We start from the raw sequence: 24,492 nt of genomic DNA, 5'->3' as shown, positions 1-24,492 counted from the left end.
TTAAAGATATTAATTTTTTCCAATCCATAAACATATATTGTCTTTTTATTTCCTATTTTATCTTCAATTTCTTTCATCAATGTTTTATCATTTTCATTGTAGAGATCTTTTTCCTCTTTGGTAACATTTTTTCCTATGTATTTTTTGTAGCCATTATAAAAAGGATTGCTTTTTTCTTGATTTCTGTTTCAAATAATTGCCTATTGGTATAGCAACACTACAGATTTCTTTATGTGGAATATCTTTTGAAAAGGAAAATGGTGTTTTGCAGGACTAAGAAATTAAAGATGTTTAATATTTGAAGAATATGAGAGGCGAAGCATCACCAAAAACACCAGCTAGGGAATCAGAGATAACTGCTAATAGTAAATAAAACCTTATCAATTAAAATCACTTACCAGTTCTAGAAAAACAGTCCCACCAGAGCAAAAGTTCCACCAGAGACATCTCTTCTTATCTGAAAAAGATGAGGAAGTGTGAGTGGAGGAAGAGTCTATGTTGTAATAACATAATATATGAGTTCTGTATTTTAAAAATTAAAGCTGGTTGCAGTGGCATATGCTTGTAGTCCAAGCTGCTTGGGAGGCTGAGGCAGGAGGATCACTTGTGCCCAGGAGGTTTTTTCTTTTTCTTTCTTTTTTTTGGGGGGTGGGGGGTGGGGGGGGGGGTTACCAGGGATTGAACTCAGAGGCACTTAACCACTTAGCCACATCCCAAGCCCTATTTTGTATTTTATTTAGTTGGAGACAGGGTCTCACTGAGTGGCTATGCACCTCAGTTTTGCTGAGGCTGGCTTTTGAACTTGTTGATTCTCCTACCTCAGCCTCCCAAGCCATTGGGATTACAGACGTGTACCACCACACCATGTGAGCCCAACCCGGGAATTTAAGGACAGCCTGGGCAACGTAGCAAGACCCTGTGTCTTAAAAATAATAATAAATAGTTGCTTTTCGGAAAACTCCTTAGTTACCAGATATAGAGTCATAAAACATGTAGAATTGTAAGTACATATGAACATTCTCTAAGATAAAACACATGCTAAGCCATAAAACAAGCATCAATAAATTTTAAAGAATTGTTTCCCATAAAGCAGGCACTAACTTGATATGGCTTTGAACATGGGAAATATGGCTTGTATGGAGTGAGATGTGCTGTGAAGATAAATTAAACACAAAAGATTATGAAATTTTAATATAAAGATAAGAATGTCAAATATCTCAATAATTTTAAATATTGAATGCTTGCTTGCTAAGATGTTTATATTTGGGGAATGTTTATTTTAACAAGATACATCATAATTTTTTTAAAAGCATACAAGGCATGTTTTCTCATTATAGTGAAATTGAGTTAGAAATTGGCAAAAGAAAAATTGGGAAATTCACAAATATGTGAAAATTAAACAATACATTCCTAAACAAACCAATGGGTCAAAGAAGAAATTAGAAATTACCTTGATATGAATTTAATGCAACCACAACATACCAAAACTTATGAAATGCAGAAAAGCAATGCTTAGAGAAAAATTTTATAGCTGTAGATATTTTAAAAGAACAAAGGTTTTCAATCAATAACCTAAATTTTCACATTAAGAAACTATAAAAGGAGACCAAACCATGCTAGCATCAAGAAGAAAGAATGAAATAATAAATAATAATAACAAAAACTAGATAGAAGTTAATGCACCAGAGAATAGAAAAATGAGATAAAAAATAATTTTGAATTGAGTTTTTGAAAGATCACAAAATTACAATTTTTAAACTATGTTAACCACATAAAAATCAACAAGACTCAAATTGGGAATGAAAGAAAGGTTATTATTATCAGTCTTTCAAAAATAAAAGCATAATAAGAGAATACTATGTAGAAGGGCATGAATTAAATAATGTAGGCTGAGTATGATGGCATGCATCTATAGCACCACTACTCAGGAGACTGAGGACAGAGAATCACTTGAACTTAGGAGTTCAAGACCAACTTGGGCAACATAGTAAGACACTGTCTCTTAAAAAATAAATAAATTAGGTACTATAGAAGAAATGGACAAATTCCTAGAAAGACAAATACACCAAAACTGTTGTGCTCCCATGTTCAAGGCAGCCTTATTCACAATATTTAAGATATGGAAACAGACTAACTGGACAGTAATAAATGAGTTATGCTGTGGTTGGAATGTGGCCCCCAAAATCCATGTGTTGGAAACTTAATCACCAATGCAATAGTGTTGAAACATGGGAAGACAGAGTTATTAGGTGATGAGAACCTCCCTCATAAATGCATTGATGCTATTATCATGGGAATGTGTTGATTACTGCACCAGCATATTCCTCATGAGAATGAATTCAGTTCCCTTGTTCCCTTTCTCTAATGCTCTCTCATCTTCTCTCACCCCCTAACCCTCTGCCATTGGATAACACAGCAAAAAGGCTCTCATCAAATGCCAGCATCTTGATATTGGACTTCCTGGCCTCCAGAACTGTGAGAAATAAATTCCTTCTCATGATAATTTACTGAGTCTGTGATATTCTGTTATAGCAATCCAATTATGTGTCTAATAAAAAGATAAAATAATGAATTAAAAAATAATATCCAACTATATGTTGTTTGCAAGAGACTCACTTTACAGGCAAAGACAGTCATAGACTAAAAGTAAAAGGATGGAAATTGCTATACCATGCAAATGGAGCCTGAAAAAAAGCAGCAGTGACTACTGTCATATCCAACAAAGCAGACGTCAAGCCAGAATTAATCAAAAGAGCCAAAGAAAGTCACTTCATACTGATAAAGAGAACAAACAATCCAACAAGAAGATATAACAATAGTAAATATTTATTTCCCAAACATCAGTACACCTAATTACACAAAAGGGACACTTTTCAATTTAAAGTCTCAGAGAAGATAGACACCAGTACAATAATACTGAGTGATTTCAACACATCTCTCTCACCAATAGATAGATCATCCAGATATAAACTCAGTAAAGATTCTTCAAATCTAAAAAATATTATAAATCAAATAGACTAAACAATAGAATATTTTATAGACTAAACTATAGAATATTTTATCGAACAACAGTCTAATTCACTGTCTTCAGCTGTTCATGAAACTTTTTCTAAAACAGACCATAATTTAGGTCCCAAAGCAACTGTTAGCAAATACAAAACATCAACATAATTCCATGCATTTTATCTGATTATAAGGGAATGAAATCAGAAATCAACACAAAAACAAAAAATCTACTGAAACTATATAACAAAGACTAAACAATATGTTTTGGGATGATGAATGGATAACAAAATAAATTAGAAGAAAAATTTTTTAAATCTCAGAATAATAAAAAAAAAAAAACTAGTTATACAACACACCAGAATCTACAGGACACTCTGAACTTAGTTCTAAGAGGAAAGTTTATAATTTTGTGTACTACATAATAAAATCAGAAAGATCCCAAATAAACAACCTAGTAATGCATGTCAAGGCACTTGAAAAAGAAGAACAAACCAATCACAAAACCAGTAGAAGGAAAGAAATAATTATGAAGAGGCAAAAATCAATGAAATAGAGATTTAAAAGACAATAAAAAGTATCAACAAAACAAAGAACTGCTTCTTTGAAAAAATAAATAAGATTGACAAACCCTTCCCTAAACTCACAAAAATAAAAAGGCCCAAATTAATAAAATTAGAGATGTAAAAGGAGAAATCACCAGAGATATCATTTAAATCCATAGGATCATTAGGAACTATTTTGAGAATTTATATTCCAGTAAAGTGGAAGAAAATCAAGAAAAAATGGATACATTTCTAGACTCATAAGACTTGCCAAAATTGAACTAAGAGGAAATATAAAACCAAGAGAACAATAACTAACTATGAGATAGAAGCAGTAATAAAAAGCCTTCTAATAAAGGAAAGCCCAGGACTAGGTGAATTCTCAACTGAAGTCTATCAGACCTTTAAAAAGAACAAATGCCATTGCTTCTCAAATTATTCCATGAAATAGAAAGGGATGATACACTTCCAATTTCATTCTATGAAGCCAATATCACCCTTATACCAAAAACAAGACAGGGACATGTTAAAGAAAGAAAACTATAGACCAATATCCCTGATGAACATAGATGCAGAAAGCCTTAATAAAATATTAGCAAGTCATATTCAAAAACACATTAAGAACATTTTGCATCATGACCAAGTTGGTTGCATTACAGTGACACAAAGATAGTTAAACAAATGCAAATCAATAGATTCACCACAATAAATACAATTCACCACATAATTAAGAACAAAAATCATATAGTCATCTCAAAAGATGTGAAAAAGCCTTCAACAATATTTAGAATCTGTTCATGATAGAAACACTGAAGAAACTAGACTTAGAAGGAACTTACCTCAACATCATTAAGACTATATAGGATAAATCCAAAGCCAACATCATAGTGATTGGCCTTAAACTGAAATCACTTCCTTTAAAATCTGAAACAAAAGAAGAATGTCAATGCTCACCACTCCTACTGAATATAGTACTAAAAATTCTAGCCAGACCACAATTAAGCAAGAAAAGGAAATAAAAAGAATAAAAATAAGGAAGAAGTCAAATTATCACTCTTTCAGATGATATATATGACCCTATACTTAGAAGATACAAAAAGCTCCAAGAGTTTTTAAATAAATTAAGAAGAGTAGCAGGTTAAAAAATCAACGTAGACAAATCAATAAGTTTATTGTATACCAATAATGAAAATGATGGTTCCATTCCAAGTTTTCTAAGGAATCTCCATACTGCTTTCCAGAGTGGTTGCACCAATTTGCAGTCCCACAAGCATTGTATAAGTGTACCTTTTCCCCCACATTTTCTCCAACAATTTTTGGGTTTATTCTTGATAACTGCCATTTTGACTGGAGTGAGATGAAATCTTAAAATAGTTTTGATTTCTTTAATTACTAGAGATGTTGAACATTTTTTCATATATTTGTTGATTGATTGTATATCTTCTTCTGAGAAGTGTCTGTTCAGTTCCTTAGCACATTTATGGATTGAGTTATTTGTTTGGGGAGATTTTTGTTGTTGCTGTTGATTTGGTGTTAAGTTTCTTGAATTCTTTATATACCCTGGAGATTAGTGCTCTAATTCATTTGGAAAAATAAGAGACCCAGACTAGCCAAAGCAATCTTTAGTAAGAAGAGTGAAGCAGGAGGCATCACAACACCAGACCTTAAACTATAGTCCAGAGCTATAGTAACAAAAGTGGCATGGTATTGGCACCAAAATAAGCCTGTAGGCCAATGGTACAGAAGACACAGAGACAAATCTACATAAATAAAGTTATCTTGTATTAGACAGTAGCACCAAAAACATATATTGGAGAAAAGATAGCCTCTTCAACAAATGGTGTTGGGAAAACTGAAAATCCATATGCAGCAAAATGAAATTAAACCCCTATCTCTCACCATACACAAAACCCAACTCAAAGTGGATCAAGGACCTAGAAATTAGACTAGATACCCTGCTCCTAGCAGAAGAAAAAGTAGGCCCAAATCTCCATCATGTCAGAAGTGGCTATAAAAAGGGTATTCCCCAAAAATATTGAAAGGCAATCTGCTGACATCTGGGTCAAAAGATTAAGATCAAAGTAAACAACAGACATGTTGACAACTTGGCAGGAAAAGCTGGGAGAGAGATCATTTGAATAATTAGAAAATTACAAGTTTCCTGCATGTGGTCCAGAGAAGGATGCATGCTCAGAAAAGATCTGAGAAACCCTAATTTTCTACCTCTGGTTGGTTTTAGGCTCATTGTAAACAGAAAGAAAAAGCTAAAGCAGAGTTATAGGTATAGCCAAAGCACTAAAGGACTTCCCCAACACAAAGCCAATCTACAATGACTGGAAAAGATTCTTTTGTTTTTTATATTTAATTCTCGGCATTCAAGAAAATCTGTCAAAACACTAGCTGACTACAAATTAAAGGAAGGAAGGTTTCAGGGCTTGGGCTGTAGCTCAGTGATAGAGTGCCTGCCTCATGCCTGCTTCACACATGCGTTGCATTAGTTCTATCCTCAGCACCACATAAAAATAAATAAAGATACTGTGTCTACAACTAAATATATATATATATATATATATATATATATATATATATATATATTAAAAAGGAAGGAAGTTTTCAGAGACCAAAAATGATGAAAACTATAGGCTTTACAAAAAGTTTAGAAAGAACATTGAACAAACAAAACCCATACCTACTTAAAAAAAAAAACAAGGAGAGGAATAACATGATTTCCAGAGCTATTATATTATGCTATTACATTATAATATACAAGATGTTCAGTTTTCAACTTTGGTTTTTATTATGAAACATTCAAATAAAGAAACAAGTAAATGTGGCTCATTCTCAAGAGAAAATGACCGAAACTGTCATTAAGGAAATACACAAATTGAACATACTAGACAAAAACGTTAAATCAATTGTCTTAAATAGTTCAAAGAGTTTATTGTAACTATGGATGAAGGGCTCATGGAAATCATGAAAATTATGTCTTAACAAATGAACAATAGCAACAAAGAGATAGAAATTATAAAATGGAACCAAATAAAATTACCAGAGCTGAAAACTACAATAACTGAAATGAAAAGTCCTCTAGAGGATATTAACAGCTGAAGTGAGGAGGCAGAAGAAAGGATCAACAAAATAAAGACAGGTCACTTAAAAATATTATGCCCAAGGAGCAGAAAAAAAAAGAATGAAGAAAAATGAAAACAGTCTCAGAGACCTACAGGACATGATCAAGTATACCACATACACACAATGGGAGCTCCAGAAATGGGGGAGGGGCATAAACAGAATATTTGAAGAAATGATGACTAAAAACTTCTCAATTTTGATAAAAGAAACAAATCTACATATCCAAGAATCTCAACCATAATGCCAAGAAGAATGCACAAAACGATGCACCATGGCACATCACTATCAAATGTTCAAAAGTCAGATTTTCTTTTTTTTTAATAATACTTAAGAGAGTTATATTTGTATAAAAACAGGAATATAATATAAAATAATTAAATCCAGTGTCCAAAAATAGACTCAACTATATCCAGTCAAATGGTTTTCCACAAAGGCAAAAAGACAATAATAAAAGAGAAAAATTGGATATACAATGTAAATTTTTTAAAAATCTTCTAATTGTAACATAGTTATCTATAGTAGTCTTTATTTTTTTATTTGTTCTTTTTAGATATACATGACAGTATAGAGTGTATTTTGACATATTATACATTCATGGAGTATAACTTATTCTAATTAGGAGGATCCCATTCTTGTGGTTGTACATGATGTGGAGTTTCACTGGTCGTGCATTCATGTATGAACATAGGAAAGTTATGTCCTATCCATTCTACTGTAAAAGTCAGACTATCTGAAAGAGAATCTTGAAAGCAGCAAAGGAGAAGTGGCTCCCACACAAGAACCTTCAGGATCAACAGACAACTTCTTAGCAGAACTCATGGAGACAAGAAGGCAGCAGGATGAAATATTTAAAATACTAAAAGAAAATACTGTCAACAAAACTGTTTTGCTAAAAATACATTCAGCAAAACTATCATTTAAAAAATAAAAGAAATTAAGACTTTCCTAGGTAAACAAATCTGAGAAATGTAATCTATAGTAGGCCTGTCATACAAGAAATTTTAAAGAAAGGCCTTCAAGTATAAACAATTAGATCGCAACTCGAAGCTATATGAAGAAAATAACATTGATATAGAGTCCTGTGTAGGTAAATCCAAAAGCCAGTGTTATCATATATTTGGTTTTCATCTTTTCTCTTTTTTATATGATTTAAATTATAAATGCACAAAACAATAATTACAAATCTATATTAATGGACACACAATGTATAAGGATGTGATTTGTGACAACTTAAAAGAGGAGAAATAGAGCTATATAGAAACAGTTTTGTATACTATTGAATCCACTATTAAAAATAAGTGGCTTCAAGTTTAAGAGGTTAATTGTAATTCCCTGGTAACCACAAAGAAAATAATAAAAATTATATTCATAAAAGGAGTAAGAAAAGAATCAACATGGTACACTACAAAAATCTATTAAACACAAAGAAGGCAGTGGTAGAGAAATTAAAGATATAACTATAGAAAACAAACAATATAACTATAGAAACAAATGGTAGACTGGCAGAAGAAAGTCCTTCCTCATCAGTAATTAAATTCTCCAAAGAAAAGGGACAGATTGACAGAATGAATTTTTTAAAAAGGAAAAGAAAAGAAAAAACAAAAACATGATCCAGCTATATGCAGTCTACAAGAGAATCTTGTTAGTTCCAAAGATACAAATAGGTTGAAAGTGACAGGATGGAAAAAGATATCCTATGCCAACAGTGACCAAAAGAGAGCTGGAGTTGTTATACTAATAGATAAAATATAGAAGTTAAGCCAAAAACTGTTACAAGAGACAAAGAAGTACATTATATATTGATAAAAAGGTTCAACTACACGAGAAGATATTGTAATTATAAACATATTGCACCAAATAGCAGAGCTCCAAAATATATGAAACAAACACTGACAGACTTTAAGGGAGAAAGAGAAACAATTCTACAAAAACAGTTGGAAATTCACTCACTTTCAATAATGGATAGAAAATCTAGAAAAAAAGACCAATAAGCAAATATAAGACTTGCTGAAAAAGACCAACTAGACCAAAAAAAACACATAAAGAATATTCCACCCAACAATAGCAAATGCACACTTTTTTTTTACAAGGACAGTTAAATGCCTTTTTAAAATAATTGGTTATTTTTAGTTAGACCTAACATTAGGATTCATTTTTGACATGATTATAAAAGCACGGAACATAACTCATTCTAATTCAGTTCTCAGTACTTCTCCTTTCCCTCTCCTTCTCCCTCCCCCGTTCCCTTCCCTCTGCTGTACTGATCTTACTGCTATTTACTTACATGTTTTTTAAATTAATGTCTTGTGGAAATACATGATGGTGAGATTCATTGTGGTATATTATATTACCTATGTAGGAAAGTTAGGTCAGATTCATTCCACTGTCTTTCCATATCCTGTCCCTCATCCTCCCTTCTCTTTATTCCCCCTTCATCTACTCCACTGATGTTTTATTTTTTATCCCCTCCCCACTTTATTTTGGATCAGCTTCCACATATCAGAGAAAACATGTGACCTTTGACTTTTGTGGACTGATTTATTCCACTTTGTTGAGAGCCACAGCCAAAGGGGCCCCAGCAAACTTCCAGCTGCCGGCTGATGATTGGCTCACAGCCGCCCCAGCAACATCTAGCTGATTGGCTCCTCTGCGGTGATGCTCATTGGGCTGTTTCCCTGCCCTTTCAGACCACGGAGCTGCTCATTGGGGGACTTTTTTGGCTCCGCCCATGTGACCCAGCCAATCGGCCTCAAGAGCAGGAGGATTGTGGGAGGTGGGGAGAAGCTTGTGGGAGAGAGAGGCTTGTGGAAAGCCGGTGGTGGCAGTTGAGGCTCTGAGGGTTTTTCCTGAGGGGCTGTTTTGTTTGGCGTGTGTGGTTCTAAAAATAAAGTTAGTTTCTTTTGACAAGTGGCTCCTGATTGTGCCCAGCCAGACTGCGGCACCACTTAGCATGATAGTCTCCAGTTCCACCCATTTACGGGCAAATGCCATAAAGTCATTCTTCTTTATAGATGCACAATTCACAATAGCAAAGCTAGGGAACAAACCTAGGTGCCCTTAAATAGATGAATGGATAAAGAAAACGTGGTGTACATACACATTCCTATCTTAGAACATTTTCTAGGATAGACCATTCAGTAGGTCACAAAACAATAAATTTTAAACAATTGAAATCATGCAACTTATCTTCTGTGAACCTAGTAGGACAAAGGAGAAATCAGTAACAAAAAGAAAACTGGAAAATTCACAAATATTTGGAAATTAAACAACAAAATGTTAAACAATTTGTCAAAGAAATCAAAAGGGAAATGAGAAAATACTTTGAGATGAATGAAAATGAAAACACATCACACCAGAAACATGGGATGCAGCAAAAGCAATGCTCAGAGTGAAATTAATAAATACCTATGTTAAAAAAAGAAAGATTTCAAATAAATGAAGAATAATTTTGTAAAATATATACATATTTAAGATACAGGCATATGGATTTGCATCAGGCTAATTCCAGAAGGATATACATCAAAATATTAATAAAAATTACTTGGGTGCTGGAAACATTTTTTTCCTTTATGCTTATTTTTCTTGCTTTTCTACAATGATTATACTTAAATTATAAAATGAAAAAAACAGATCTGCTGCTATACCCATGCCAATACCAATGTCTTTGAAACTGCAAACCATAGCTTATATCTCTTACTCTAAACACAGTGTTCATTCGCTCCACACAATCTTAAATAAATAAAAATGGCAGATAATTCATAAATGTATATTCAATAAACACTTCTTGAGCACCTGTTATGTTCTAGGCATGGTTACATAAATGATTTTATTTCAGTGTACCTAGTGATCCCTTTCTGTTCCTAAGTATGGTACCAAGGTTACCACATATAGATTGATCACAACTATTTGTGATTAGATTTTAAACCTCATCTCTAGTTGCTAGATGCAATTAAACTCCTATTGATGGAATGCCTAACCATCTATGGCCTGCCTCAGTGATTCTAGGCTTTAGAAAATCAAAGCAAAATGTCTCATCAATCACCACCTCTTTACTATCCTGCTCCTGATTATAGAGGGCCTGCTGACTTTGAAGGAGCCAAATCTCAAAATCGGACCCCACTGTGGCCACCACTATGAGTGCAAACTCTCTACTTGTTAAATATTCCTGCTAGTATCTTCCTCTACTTTCTTTACTCCCTCCTTTCAGGAACTCTGGTTTGGCCTCCTTCTAAACCTTCTTTCTGCTCTAAGATCACTGAATGTGTGATTCTAGAATCCATTCTCACTGGATCTCCTCGCCTTTGTCTGGTGGTCCAGGCATAAATTATCCATCCAATTCAGCAAGAAAACACCTCCGGGCCTGAGTTTCCAAAGGGGATGGGAAATAGCTGCTAACCTGTCCCATGAGACAGAGAAGGAGTGGAAGGACAAAAACTCTCCCTTCTACATTCTTTTACTGTAAAGAAAAAAATCCAAATATTTTGGTAACATGAGAGTTAGATCTAAACTCGTCCTGGTACCACTGAAAATAGCACTGGCACTGTTTTGTAAAGATAGTACTGAAAAATAAATTCTTGTTTTTTGTTGTTGTTGTTTGGGGGGGTGGGGTTGTTTTGTTTGGGTACTGGGGATCAAACCCAGGGCACTTTACCACTGAGCTACATCCCCAGCCCATTTTATTTTTCATTTTGAGTCAGGTCTCACTTAGTTGCTTAGGGCTAAATTGCTGAGGCTGGCCTCGAACTTGTGATCCTCCACCTTCCAAGTAGCTGGGATTATAGGCATGCACCACAGGGCAAGGCTAAAAAAAACATTTTTAAAGAAGAACATGTGGCCACATCACTCCAATATCGATAAGAATCTAAAGAATAACATTTAGATTCTAGCATTTTTAGATTTACTAGCACGGTGCCCAACACTAACACTCCGTGCAACACAATTCTAGTAAGACAGAATTCAGAATTAGGAGAAGCAGGACTTTGATTCCATAGTAATGATAACCTCTGTTCAGGTACGTGGCCCCCATGCGGTGTGGGGGTGTGAATTAGAGGAGTGGCACCTGTGAAGGTCTAGTTCTCACACCACTGCGGCCCTCCGCGGGTACGCTGGAGGCATCCACATGGGCCCCAAGGCCTGAGTGCTGGAGATGGTTGGGGAGCCCTGGTTGCCTGGGAGTGGCAGTCTCGCTCCTCAGTAGAAGGCGCTGCTGGACTTCCCACTGCAGTCAGCAGCCCTGCAGTCCTGCAGAGAGCCCTGCAGCCAGGCGTTCACCAGCCCACCCAGGCAGGAGCCCAGGCAGGAACAAAGCCCAAGGAAGCCTGACTCCACGAAGGTCTCCAGGACAACCGAGCGGCCCCGCCCACGGCGCCTGGCAACTGAGACCAGTCAGGGAGACCTCAGAGAATGGACGCTCCTGAAGAAGAGGATCCAGGAGAATCCCTGGAAGAAGAAAGCCCAGCCACACCCCCAACTGCTGGCCACACTGATAACCAGGAAGAAGACAACCAAGAGAACCAGGATCAAGAGAAGGCATATGAACAAACTCATTACAGAATAGCTGACCAAAATGGCCAAAGAGTATCTGGAGCGCCTGAACCCTTCATGTCTGACCAAAGTAACCAAAAAGATTCTGAACACCTGGAGAATAGCTCATATGATCAGGCTGACCTACAATCATCTGAACAGACTGATGACAAGGCATACGACCAAGTTGAAAATGTAGCAGCTGGGGAGACTGATGGCCAGGTGCCTGGCTTGATTGAGGAAGGAACTTCTGAACAGACTGAAAGAAGCTCGTCTAGACAGGAGGAGAAAAGAGCTTCTGAGCAGGCCGACCGGGCTGAAGGAAGAGCTTCCATACAGACTGACCACAGAATGTCCAGCCAGACTGAGGAAAGAACTTATGAGCAGACTGGCGATAGATTGTCCATACCATTTGATCCAAGAACTTCTAAACAGGAGGACAGCCTAGCTGAGAAAACTTCTGAGAAAGTTGATCAAGTCGATTATGTAAAGACCCTCTACAATATTGACCACCAAGCCACTGAAGGAGCTGAACAGCAGACTTTTGACCAAGCTGATCAGCTTAAGGTTGGCAAGGATGACTACAGTAGACCTGACCAGGCTGAATACCTTATACACAAAGAGGCTTACCCTAAAGACTACCAGTATTCCTATGGGTCTGAGTACGGATTATTACCCCAGTTCAGAGATGACAAAGAAGCTCAAGACAGACCACAGCCCTGCACATTTGAGGATAGCGAAATATACCTCAAATCCGCACTTTCAAGTGAAATAGAAAAAGGAGGTATAAGCCCTACGCAATCCCACTACCCAATTGATACCAGATTCACTGGGCATTTTCCAACAAAAGACCAAAGTTTTTACCAAAGATTGCCCTCCATCTCAACTAAATCTGATGACGTCACTCAAGAAAAATATGAATCCGCAGAATTCAGTCCTGTAGGTTAAAGGGGCATTTGATACCTACAGTGGGTGGAGGGGAAGAAAGGCCTGTGGAATGAGGGTAGAGATAGGGGTGAGAGGACACATGTTGGATCAAGAATGAGGAATAAACCTACATGTTGTGTGTGACTTATAAGTTTCAGGAAGGGCAGGAAAAGAATAGGAAGAGATGAATTTCTTCCTCTACTACTCTTAAGGCCATTCAGGAAGGATCAAGGAACTAGGATTTAGAAAACCTAAGTTTCAAATTCTGTTCTGTTACTAACTCTGTGGCACTAAGTTACCTCCCCTCTCTAGATTTCTACTAAGGGAAGAGATTTGGATTTGATTGGAGATCCCTGTGAAGGGACAGTATTTGAAGTAGATTGGAAATATCTAAGGTATCCACCAGGACTTTAGGTATACTATATTGCTCGGAAGATGAGCTAAGACACATTTCTCTGACTGCTGCTGTTAAGATACTGTCAGTATTAGATTTCACTGGTTGTGACAACAGCAAAAATTGCTGGAGCTTTTAAATTTATTAAAAATTCCTTGGGGGGATATTTCAATTTCAGGATGATTATTCAGAATCTGAACAAGAAAAGAGTTCTCATATGCCCAAACAAGGTATATATAAAAAGAGATTGCCTCCTGTAGTTTATGAAGATCCTTATCAAGTTTCACTTCAGTACATGGAGAAGCACCAGATTCTGCAAATATTCCAGGTAAATCTCTCAATCCTTCTCTTTAATTGTGAGTTTAAAATTAGTTGTGGGGCTGGGGCTATGGTTCAGCAGTAGAGCACTCACCTGACACATGTGAGGCACTGGGTTTGATTCTCAGCACTACATAAAAATAAATAAATAAAATAAAGGTATTGTGTCCACCTAAAATCAAAAATAAATTTAAAAAAAAAGTAGTTGCTAAGTATGTATTCAAATCTCCTTTAATATTGCAACATAATTAACATAATTTTCACCCTTTAGAATCAAATGTCTCAGAAGAAAGGCTATACAAGGTTACATTGTGTTTTCAATTTTTAGTTAAAAGTCTTTTCTTTGACTATTCTTCAAAGCAAATAAAAATTTATTAATTTTTCAATCTAGCAAGATCACAATTATCTAACCAAAAACTTCTCCAAAATTTCTCACTACCTCTATCACCTTAGAAACTACTAGAAATATTCATTTCTATTTATTATTAAATTTTTATTCCTCCAAATTTTATTTTAATCTGCCTAAGTTTTTCAGTAGTAAGAAAGTAAGTTGTCACTTTGTAGAAGTACTTTAATTTTTTTCAAAATGCTATGGTATATGTTAGGTTCATTGGTATAATTGATCAGTTATAACCTAGCTGTGTGACTTCCTCTTAGAACCAAAATGTGATGTCTTATGCTCTCTCAGCAGATCACTGAAAACTTAGTCTATGAAAAGCCAGAGGACCCCCTGAGTTTTATGCTGTTTCAGGTATGGAATAGGAGAAAAAGAACAACCTTTTCATTTGCATTATTGTGAAAGTACATATTTTTTTTTACAAAACAAAAAATATACAACTCTGAATTTTCATGCAGTAAACATACTTCTGTTTACATTCAAGTATTTAAAAGATAGAACATTGCCACCCTCCCGGAAGCCCCTTTTCCTTCCCTCACAATTCTTACTCCCCACAAAGTAATTGTTCATGTGATATTTATAATAATAGCTTCCTCACTTTTCTTTATATTTTTACTGCTAACCATGAATCATGAAACACTTCTGTTTAGATTTGTCAGTTTTTCACTGTACATAAAGGGAACCATATATAGCATATATTCATTTGTATCTTGTTCCTTTTGCTCAAAATCATGTCTGTGAGATTGATCCATCATTTGTGTGTAGCTATCCTTCATTCATTTTCATTGTTGTATGGTATTCATTGTGTGGAATATTATGATTTATCCATTATATTTTAATGGACATGCAGATTGTTTACAACTTGCAGCTATTACAAAAAAAAACTTTTTTGCTATGAACATTCTTGTATGTCTCAGTGACACATTCTCTTGAGTATTCATTCACCTTGAAGAGCAATTGCTAGATTGTGAGATATGTGTTTGCTTAGCTTAAATAGATTGTTTCAAACAATTCTCTAAACTGACTGATTGCACTTCCACCAACAGTGTATAAGAGTTTCAGTTGTTTTTCTATCCTTACCAATGCCTACTATTGTCAGTGTTTTTAGCATTAGCTGTTTTGGTAAGTTTCATTTTGCCTTTTCCTGATTACTAAGGCAATTAATTGCATACCTTTTAATTTGTTTATTAGACATTTGGAAATACTTATTTTTTTACTATTTGAGACCGTTTTCTACATCTACTGGTTATGAGCTCCTTGTGATTGTTTGTTGCATGTATCTTCCCACAGTCTTCTTTTCTAGCTCTTAAATATCTCTTTTAACGAACAGATTCTCTTTAATTTTAATATAGTCAAATTTAATATTCTTTGTCTTTACAATTAGTACTTCTGGTGACTTGTGAGAATTCACTCCCCACTCCTGACTATATGGTTGTAGAAGTTATGTGTGTGTGTGTGTGTGTGTGTGTGTGTGTGAAAGAGAGAGAGGGAGGGAGGGAGAGAATGTGTGCGTGTGTGTTTGAATATAAGTAAACTTTTAAAATTTTATTTATTTTAATTAGGCATATATGACAGCAGAATGTACACAACTGCATCATAACTTTACATTTCTATGGTTGTACACGATGTAGCATCACATCATATGTGCAGTCATACATGTACCTAGGGTAATGATGTCCATCTCATTCCTCCATCTTTCCTGCCCCCATGGAAACTCCCTACCTTCCCTCCCCTTTGCCCAATCAAAGTTCCTCCATTTTTCCCATGCCTCCCCCCTCCCTATTATGGATCAGCATCCACTTATCAGAGAGAACATTTCGGCCTTTGGTTTTGGGGGATTGGCTTACTTTACTTAACATGATATTCTCCAACTGCATCCATTTACTTGCAAATGCCATAATTTTGTTCTCTTGTATTGCTGAGTAATATTCCATTGTGTATATATAGACCACAGTTTCTTTATCCATTCATCTACTGAAGGGCATCTAGGTTGCTTCTACAGTTTAGCTATTGTGAATTGAGCTGCTATGAACATTGATGTAGCTGTGTCACTATAGTATGCTGATTTTAAGTCCTTTGGGTATAGACCAAGGAGTGAGATAGCTGGGTCAAATGGTGGTTCCATTCCAAGTTTTCTAAGGAATCTCCATATGCTTTCCAGATTGGTTGCACCAATTTGCAGTCCCACCAGCAATGTATGAGTTTGCCTTTTCCCCAACATTTATTGTTGTCTGTATTCTTGATAGCTGCCATTTTGACTGGCATGAGATGAAATCTTAGAATAGTTTTGATTTGCATTTCTTTAATTGCTAGAGATGTTGAACATTTTTTCATGTATTTGTTGATTGACTGTATATCTTCTTCTGAGAAGTGTCTTTTCAGCTCCTTAGTCCATTTATTGATTGTGTTGTTTGTTTTCTGGTGTTAAGTTTTTTGAGTTCTTTATATATCCTGGAGATTAGTGCTCTATCTGATGTGTGTTAAACAAAAATTTGCTCTCAAAATATAGGCTCTCTGTTCACCTCATAGTTTCTTTCGCAGAGAAGAAGCTTTTTAGTTTAAGTTTATCCCATTTATTAATTCTTTATTTTATTTGTGTGTTTTTTTAATGGAGAGGGTTGTTTTCGTTTGCTTGTTTGTTGCCTTTCTCATTTATATTCACAATCTATTTGGAATTGATTTTTTGGTAGGGCAGAGGTGGGGGCCAAGTTTCATTTTCTTCCAACAGATGTCTAGTTGACCCAAGTGCCTTTTAGAATAAAAACTATACCTTCCAGCTGGGCACGGTGGCACACACCTGTAATCCCAGTAGCTCCAGAGGCTGAGGCAAAAGGATTACAGTTCAAAGCCAGCCTCAGCAAAAGCGAAGCACTAAGCAATTCAGTGAGACCCTGACTCTAAATAAAATACAAAATAAAGCTGAGCATGTGGCTCAGTGGCCGGAGTGTTCCTGAGTTCAATCCCTGGTAACCCCCCCCCAAAAAAAATCATACCTTCCCCACTGTTCTTTATTTGTCTCATATATAGAATATTTGTTGATATTCCTGTTTCACAACAAGACTATCTTAATTAGTGTGCACTGGAACAGTCTTAATATCACCCTATTCTTCTTCAAAAATATCTTGGATATTCTTGGACCTATGCATTTCCTTATCAGTTTTTAGAATTATTTGCCAAGTTACACAAACATAAACACAAGCACACACTAGTGAGATTTTATATTGGGATTGCATTCAATCAGATTATTTGGGGAGAGGTTCTTTAAAATGAGTATTTATAATCCTTGATCCTTTCATTTATTTGGGTCTTCTTTAAATTTTCTCAGTATATGAATTATTGACATAAATGTTTTTCATGACTTTTAATAGTCTTATTTATAGGTATTTAATGCTTTTTAAAAAACATTTCACATTTATTATTGCACAGATTCTAGAGATCAGAAGTCCAAGCATAGCAGAGCCAGTTTACTGGCTCAGAGTCTCATAAGCTGCAAATCAAAGTGTCCCTGAGATGTATTTTCTTTTCCTTTTTTTTCTTTCCATAATTTTTACTGATGCACTATAATTATACTTAATGGTGTGTTGTTACACACTCATGCATTTACATGATATAACAATATAATTTGATCAATATTGTTCCTCAGTATTTCCCCTTTCCCTCTTCTCTTCCCTACCCCTGGTTCTTTCCTCTACTAGTTCTCCTTCACTTTCCATGAGATTCCCCCCTCCCTTCTTTTCCTTTATACTCTCTAGCTTCCACATATGAGAGAAAACATACAACCCTTGACTTTCTGACTTTGGTTTATTTTGTTTAACATAGTATTCTCAAATTCTATCCATTTTCCTGCAAATGACATAATTTCATTCTTCTTTATGGATAAATAAAACTCTGTTGTGTGTGTGTGTGTGTGTGTATATATATATATATATATATATATATATATATACTTATATACATATATGTATATATATGTGTGTACATATATATATATATATATATATATATATACCACATTTTTCTTTATCCATTCATCCACCGACAGACACCTAGGCTTGTTCCATAATTTGGCTATTGTGAATTGTGCTGCTATAAACTATAGATATGCCTTTATCACTATAGTATGATGACTTTAATTCTTTAGGGTAAAATCCAAGGAGTGGTATAGCTGGATTAAATGGTGGCTCCATTCCTTGTGTTTTGAGAAATCTCCATACTGATTTCAGTTCTGGCTGTATTAATTTACAATCCCACCAACAATGTCAAAGTGTTCCTTTTTGCCCTTATCCTCTCCAGCATTTATTATTGTTGGTTTTATTGACAGCTGCTATTCTAACTGGAGTAAGATGAAATCTCAGTGTAGTTTTGATTTGTATTTCCTTAATTGCTAAAGATGTTGGACATTTCTTCATATATTTGTTGGCCATTCATATTTCTTCTTTTGAGAAGTGTCTGTTTAGTTCATTTGCCCATTTTATTAATTGGGTTACTTGGGGGTTTGGGTGGTAAGTTATTTTGAATAGTCTGAATATATATATATATATATATATATATATATATATATATATATATATATATATTCTGAATATCATCCTCTGTCAGAAGAGTATCTGGTGAAGATTTTCTTCCATTCTGTGTTTTTCTTCACATTCTTCATTGTTTCCTTTGCTGTGCAGAAGCTTTTTAATTTGATGCCAACACATTTATTAACTCCTGTCATTATTTCTAGAAATGTAGGAATTCTGTTGAGGAAGTCGTTAGGGTAAAATCCAAGGAGTGGTATAGCCTGAGATTTCATCTTACTCCAGTTAGAATAGCAGCTGTCAAGAATACCAACAATAATAAATGCTGGAGAGGATAAGGGCAAAAAGGAACACTTTGACATTGTTGGTGGGATTGTAAATTAATACAGCCAGAACTAAAATCAGTACGTATATGTTGGAGTGTTGACTCTACATTTTCACTTAGGAGTTGCATAGTTTCTGATATAAATCCTAGGTCTTTGATTAATTTCAATTTGACTTTTGTGCAGTGTGAGAGATAAGGATCTAGTCCCATTTTTCTACATGTGCACAACCAGTTTTTCTAGGACCATTTGTTAAAAGGACTGCCTTTTCTCCAACATCTACTTTGTCACTTTTGTCAAGGATCAAATGTCTGTTTCTTTGTGAGTTTGTCTCTGTGTCTTCTATTCTGATCCATTGGTTTTTGTGTCTGTTTTTTATTCTAGTACCATGCAGTTTTAGTCACTATAGCTCTGTAGTATTGTGATACCTCCAGCCTTGTTTTTTTGTTTTGTTTTGTTTTGTTTTGTTTGGCTCAAGATTGCTTTAACTACTCTGTGTCTTTTCTTCTTCCAACTGAATTTCTAGATTGTTTTTCTATGGAAAATGTCATAGGTATTTTGATGGAGATTACATTGAAGCGCTCTATATTGCTTTGAATAATATGGACATTTTATCAGTATTAATTCTGCCTACCCATGAAATCTTTTCATCTTTTGATATCTTCAATTTCTTTTTTCAGTGTTCTATAGTTTTCATTGTAGGAGGTCATTCACCTTCTTGATTATATTCCTAGTTTGGGTTTTTGTTTGTTTGTTTGGGTGGGTGGTTGATTGGTTTGGTTTTGTTTGTTTTGTTTGTGAATGGTATTGTTTTCCTGATCTCTTTCTCAGCATTTTTATTATTGGTATAGGAAAGCTATTGATTTTTGTATGTTGATTTTGTAACCTGCTACTTTGCTTAATTTCTTTATAAACTCTAGTAGTCTACTGGTGGAACTTTTTGATCTTCTAAGTGTAGGGTCATATATATCATATGAAAGAGTGATAATTTGACTTCTTCCTTCCCTGTTTTTATCCCTTTTATTTCCTTTTCTTGTCTAATTGCTCTGGCTAGAATTTCTAGTACTATATTCAGTAGGAGTAGTAAGCATGGACATCCTTGTTTTGTTCCATATTTGAAAGGAAATGATTTCAGTTTTTCCCCAGTCACTACGATGTTGGCTTTGGATTTATCCAATATAGCCTTAATGATATTGAGGTATGTTTCTTCTTTCTCTAGTTTCTTCAGTGTTTTTATTATGAACAGAATCTAAAATTTTGTTGAAAGCTTTCATTGCATCTTTTGAGATGACTATATGATTTGTGTTCTTAATTGTATTTATATGGTGAATTACATCTATTGGTTTGCATTGTTAAATCATCCTTGTGTCTCTGGAATGCAGCCAACTTGGTCATGATGCAAAATCTTCTTAATATGTTTTTTTAATATGATTGGTATTTTGATGGAGATTACATTGAAGCCTTAATATATTAAGGCTTTTAGCATCTATGTTCATCAGGGATATTAGTCTGTAGTTTCCTTTCTTTGATGTGCCCCTATCTTGTTTTTAATATGAGGATGATATTGGCTTCATAGAATGAATTTGGAAGTGTACCATCCCTTTATATTTCATAGAATAATTTGAGGAGTATTGGCATTTGTTCTTCATTAAAAGTCTGGTAGACTTCAGCTGAGAATTCACCTTGTCCTGGGCTTTCCTTTATTAGAAGGCTTTTTATTACTGCTTCTATCTCGTTGCTTATTATTGGTTTGTTTAGTTTTTCTATATCTTCTTGATTCAATTTTGACAGGTTATATGTGTCTAGAATATATCCATTTCTTTTAGGTTTTTCTATTTATTGCAGTACAAGTTCTCAAAATAGTTTCTTGTGATCCTCTCCATTTCTTTGATGTCTATAGTTATTTCTCCTTTTTCATCTAATTTTATCAATTTTGGCTTTCTCTCTTTTTCATTTTGTTAGCTTAGTTAAGGCATTATCTATCTGGTTTGTCTTTTCAAAGAACCAACTCTTTATTTCATTGATCCTTCGTATTGTGTTTTTATTCTCTATTTTATTGATTTTGGCTATGATTTTAAGTATTTCCTTTATCATACTAGTTTTTATATTGGTTCTTATTTTTGTAGGGTCATAACATACATCATTAGGTTGTTTACTTGGAAATCTTTCTGATTTTCTTGCATAGCTACCCACAGATATACACTACACTCTTAAAACTGCTTACAGAGTGTCCCACAGGTTATAGTATGTTGTATCACTATTGTCATTTGTAATTTTTAGTTTCACCCCTAATTCTATAATCTATTCATCATCCAAAAGTGTGTTGTTTTTATATAGTATGTTTTTTATAGTTTCTGTACTCTGGTGATTTTCTTTTCTTTTTTTCATGTTTATTTCTAACTTCCTTCTGTATGATCAGATAAGATGTAAGGAACTATATCTGTTTTGTTTTTTTTTTTTTTTTTTTGTATTTGGTAAGAGATTCTTTGTAGCCTAAAAAATGATCTATTTTGGAGACAGTTTCATGAGCAGCTGAGAAGAAAGTGAATTATGCTGTTGTTAGGTGAAATATTTTTAAAATGTCTGTTAGGTTCATTTGATTTATAATATTTTTTAGGACTGATGAGTATTTATTGAATTTATGTCTGGATGACCTATCTGTTGGTGAGAGAGGTGTGTTGAAATCATACAGTATTATTGTATAGGAGTCTGTTTGAGTCTTTAGGTTAAGCAGTGTCTGTTTAATATAATTAAGCTCACCCATATTTGGGGCATAAATGTTTACAATTATTATATCTTCTTGGATTTCTCTCTATCAATATGAAGTGATATGATTTTATCCTTATAGAATTAGTTAAAACTTGTTTTATGACCTAACATATGATATATCTTGGAAAGTGTTCCATATGGACTTGAGAAGAATGTATATTTTGATGCTGTTGAATGGGATGGCTTGTGTATGTATGTTAGACACAGTCTAATGTTTTGTTCAAATCCACTGGTTTCTTATTGATTTTCTGTCTGGTTTATCTATCCATTGTTTAAAATGGAATATTAAAGTCCCCTACTTATTTTTTGTAGTTTCTTTCATCTTACACATCTATTCGTATTTGCTTCATATATTTAGGTACTCCAGTGTTGGGTGCATATATACTTAAAATTGTTATATCTCCCTGATGAATTGATCTTTTCACTATTATATAATGACCTTATTTGTTTCTTTTACCATTCTTTTTTTTTTTTTTTTTTTTTTTTTTTGGTACCAGGGAATGAACCCAGGGGCTCTTAACCATTGAGCCACATCCCAGCTCCTTTTTATATTTTATTTAGAAACAAGGTCTTGCTGAATTGCTTAGGGCCTTGCTAAGTTTCTTAGGCTGCCTTTGAACTCATGAGCCTCCTGCTTCAGCTGCTGGGATTATAGTCATGCACCACCACACTCAGCTCTCTTATCATTCTTTATTTAAAGATTATTTTGTATGATAAAAGTCTAACCTGCTCTCTTTTTGTTACTTTGCCTTGAATTTCTTGCTCCATCCCTTCACTCTCAGTATGAGTGTCCTTAAGATTAAAGTGAGTCTCTTGTAGGCAACATATTGTTAGGCCTTGTTTTTTAATCCATTCACCTAACATGTGTCTTTTGATTGGAGAATTTAATCCATTTACAGTAAGACAATTATTAATAGGTAACAACTTAGTACTGACATTTTGTTAATTTTATTGACTTTTTCATAGTTCTTTTGTTCCTTACTTCCAATCTTGCTTTTTCTTTGTGATGTTGTATTTTTGTAGTAGTATGTTCTGATTTCTTTCTTTTTATCTTTTATGCATCTACGAGAGGTTTTTTTCTTTGTGGTCTCCATGAGACTTATGTGATATATTTTATAACACCTTAATTTAAGCTGAGAGTATCTTAGTTTTAATGGCATACAGAGATTCTACAATTAAACTTCTCTCCTTGCATACATTTTGTGCAAATAATAGTATACTTTGCATCTATTTATATTGTATAATTGTTGACAACTATGTTTTTACTCTATTTCTGAATTTGGATATATATTTACCTTTATCAGTGAGTTCTATGCTTTCACATATTTTCATATTGTTCACTTATCATCTTTTCATTCCAACTCAAAGAACTCCATTGAATATTTTATGTAAATAAAATGTTGTTTAGAATCTTTCTTCCTTACTTCCTTCCTTCTTCTTTTCCTGTGCTGAGGATCAAAACCATGAAATTGCACTGCACTTGCAAGGCAACTCTATCACAAAGCTCTATCACAAAGCTACATCCCCAATGCATTTCCTTCATTTTTAAAAGAAAGTTTGGCCAGGCATAGAAGCACATGCCTGTAATCCCAGCAACTCAGGAGGCTGATGCAGGAGGATTACAAGTTTGAGGCCAACCTCAACAATTTAGCAAGGTCCTAAACAATTTAGTAAGACCTTTTCTCAAAAATAAAAAGGTATAGGGATGTGGCTCAGTGGTTAAGCACTCTTTGAGTTCAATTTCTGGTACCAAAAATAAATAAATAACTAAATACTTTGCCAGGTGTATTAGCCATTTTCTGTTACTATGCAAATAGCTGAAAAATAATTGATTTACAAAGGGAAAAGACTTATTTGGGCTCATAGTTTCAAAGATTTCAGTCCATGATCAATTGATCCCATTGTTTTGGGTTTGTGGAAACCCCTCATGGTGGAAGCATGTGGCAAAGCAAAATCTGTTCCTTCAAGGCTGGGCAGTGACAGAGAAAAAGAGGAAAAGGCTGGGTCCCAATGTCCCCTTCAAGGGCACATCTCTAATGACTTCTCTCTAATCTTTACCTCTTAGAGCTTCCACCACCTTCCAAAAGAGAGGAATCAGCAGTAGTTGATAGAAATAGTATGTGACCTTCAAAGCCTGAAATATGTTTTATCCAGCTTTTTTCAGAAAAAAAAAAAACAACCCATCCCTTGTTTTGACCTGGTAGCCTAATTATCAAAATGGTTTAATTTAGAGATCTCATTTTACTATTTATTTGTCCCCTCTGCTTTTATTTCTTTATTCCCTTTTTATTGTCTCCTATTGGATTATGTAATTTTACTCTTACACTTAATCTATTAGATTTTTAGCCAAACCTTTTCTCATGTTTTTAGTGATTGCTCTAGGGATCACATTATATATTCTTAACATTTCATAATACACTTAGAGGTAATATTGTCCCATTTCACAACAAACTGGAAAACCTTATAACCATAGAGATCCTTTTGTTCCCACCATCCTTTAAGTCTGTCTTATGTGCCACTTTCTATGTACATGAAAATACCCACAAGACATTGATAGCATTTTTTTCTTTAAATGATCATATGCATTTTAAAGAACTTAAGAGGAAAACTATAGATTTTTTACATTTACCCAGATAATTTG

The 24,492-nt window shown here is 34.5% G+C and overlaps 1 protein-coding gene across 1 annotated transcript in view; it reads left to right on the top strand.

Annotated features, from left to right (window-relative positions):
* Positions 1-12,083: 12,083 nt before the first annotated feature.
* The window catches only part of Tex55 (testis expressed 55), a 34,818-nt gene continuing 22,409 nt past the window's right edge, over positions 12,084-24,492 (top strand). Inside the window, exons 1-3 of the mRNA XM_071614906.1 lie at positions 12,084-13,142; positions 13,703-13,852; positions 14,531-14,593. Of these exons, the coding sequence (XP_071471007.1) occupies positions 12,084-13,142; positions 13,703-13,852; positions 14,531-14,593 (1,272 nt within the window). The remainder of the gene's footprint in view (positions 13,143-13,702; positions 13,853-14,530; positions 14,594-24,492) is intronic.

The sequence above is a fragment of the Marmota flaviventris genome, chromosome 8, assembly GCF_047511675.1.
Source record: "Marmota flaviventris isolate mMarFla1 chromosome 8, mMarFla1.hap1, whole genome shotgun sequence".
Classification (NCBI taxonomy): Eukaryota; Metazoa; Chordata; class Mammalia; order Rodentia; family Sciuridae; genus Marmota; species Marmota flaviventris.
The sequence above is the reverse complement of the archived record's forward strand: the minus strand, read 5'-3'. Positions and strand labels throughout refer to the sequence as shown.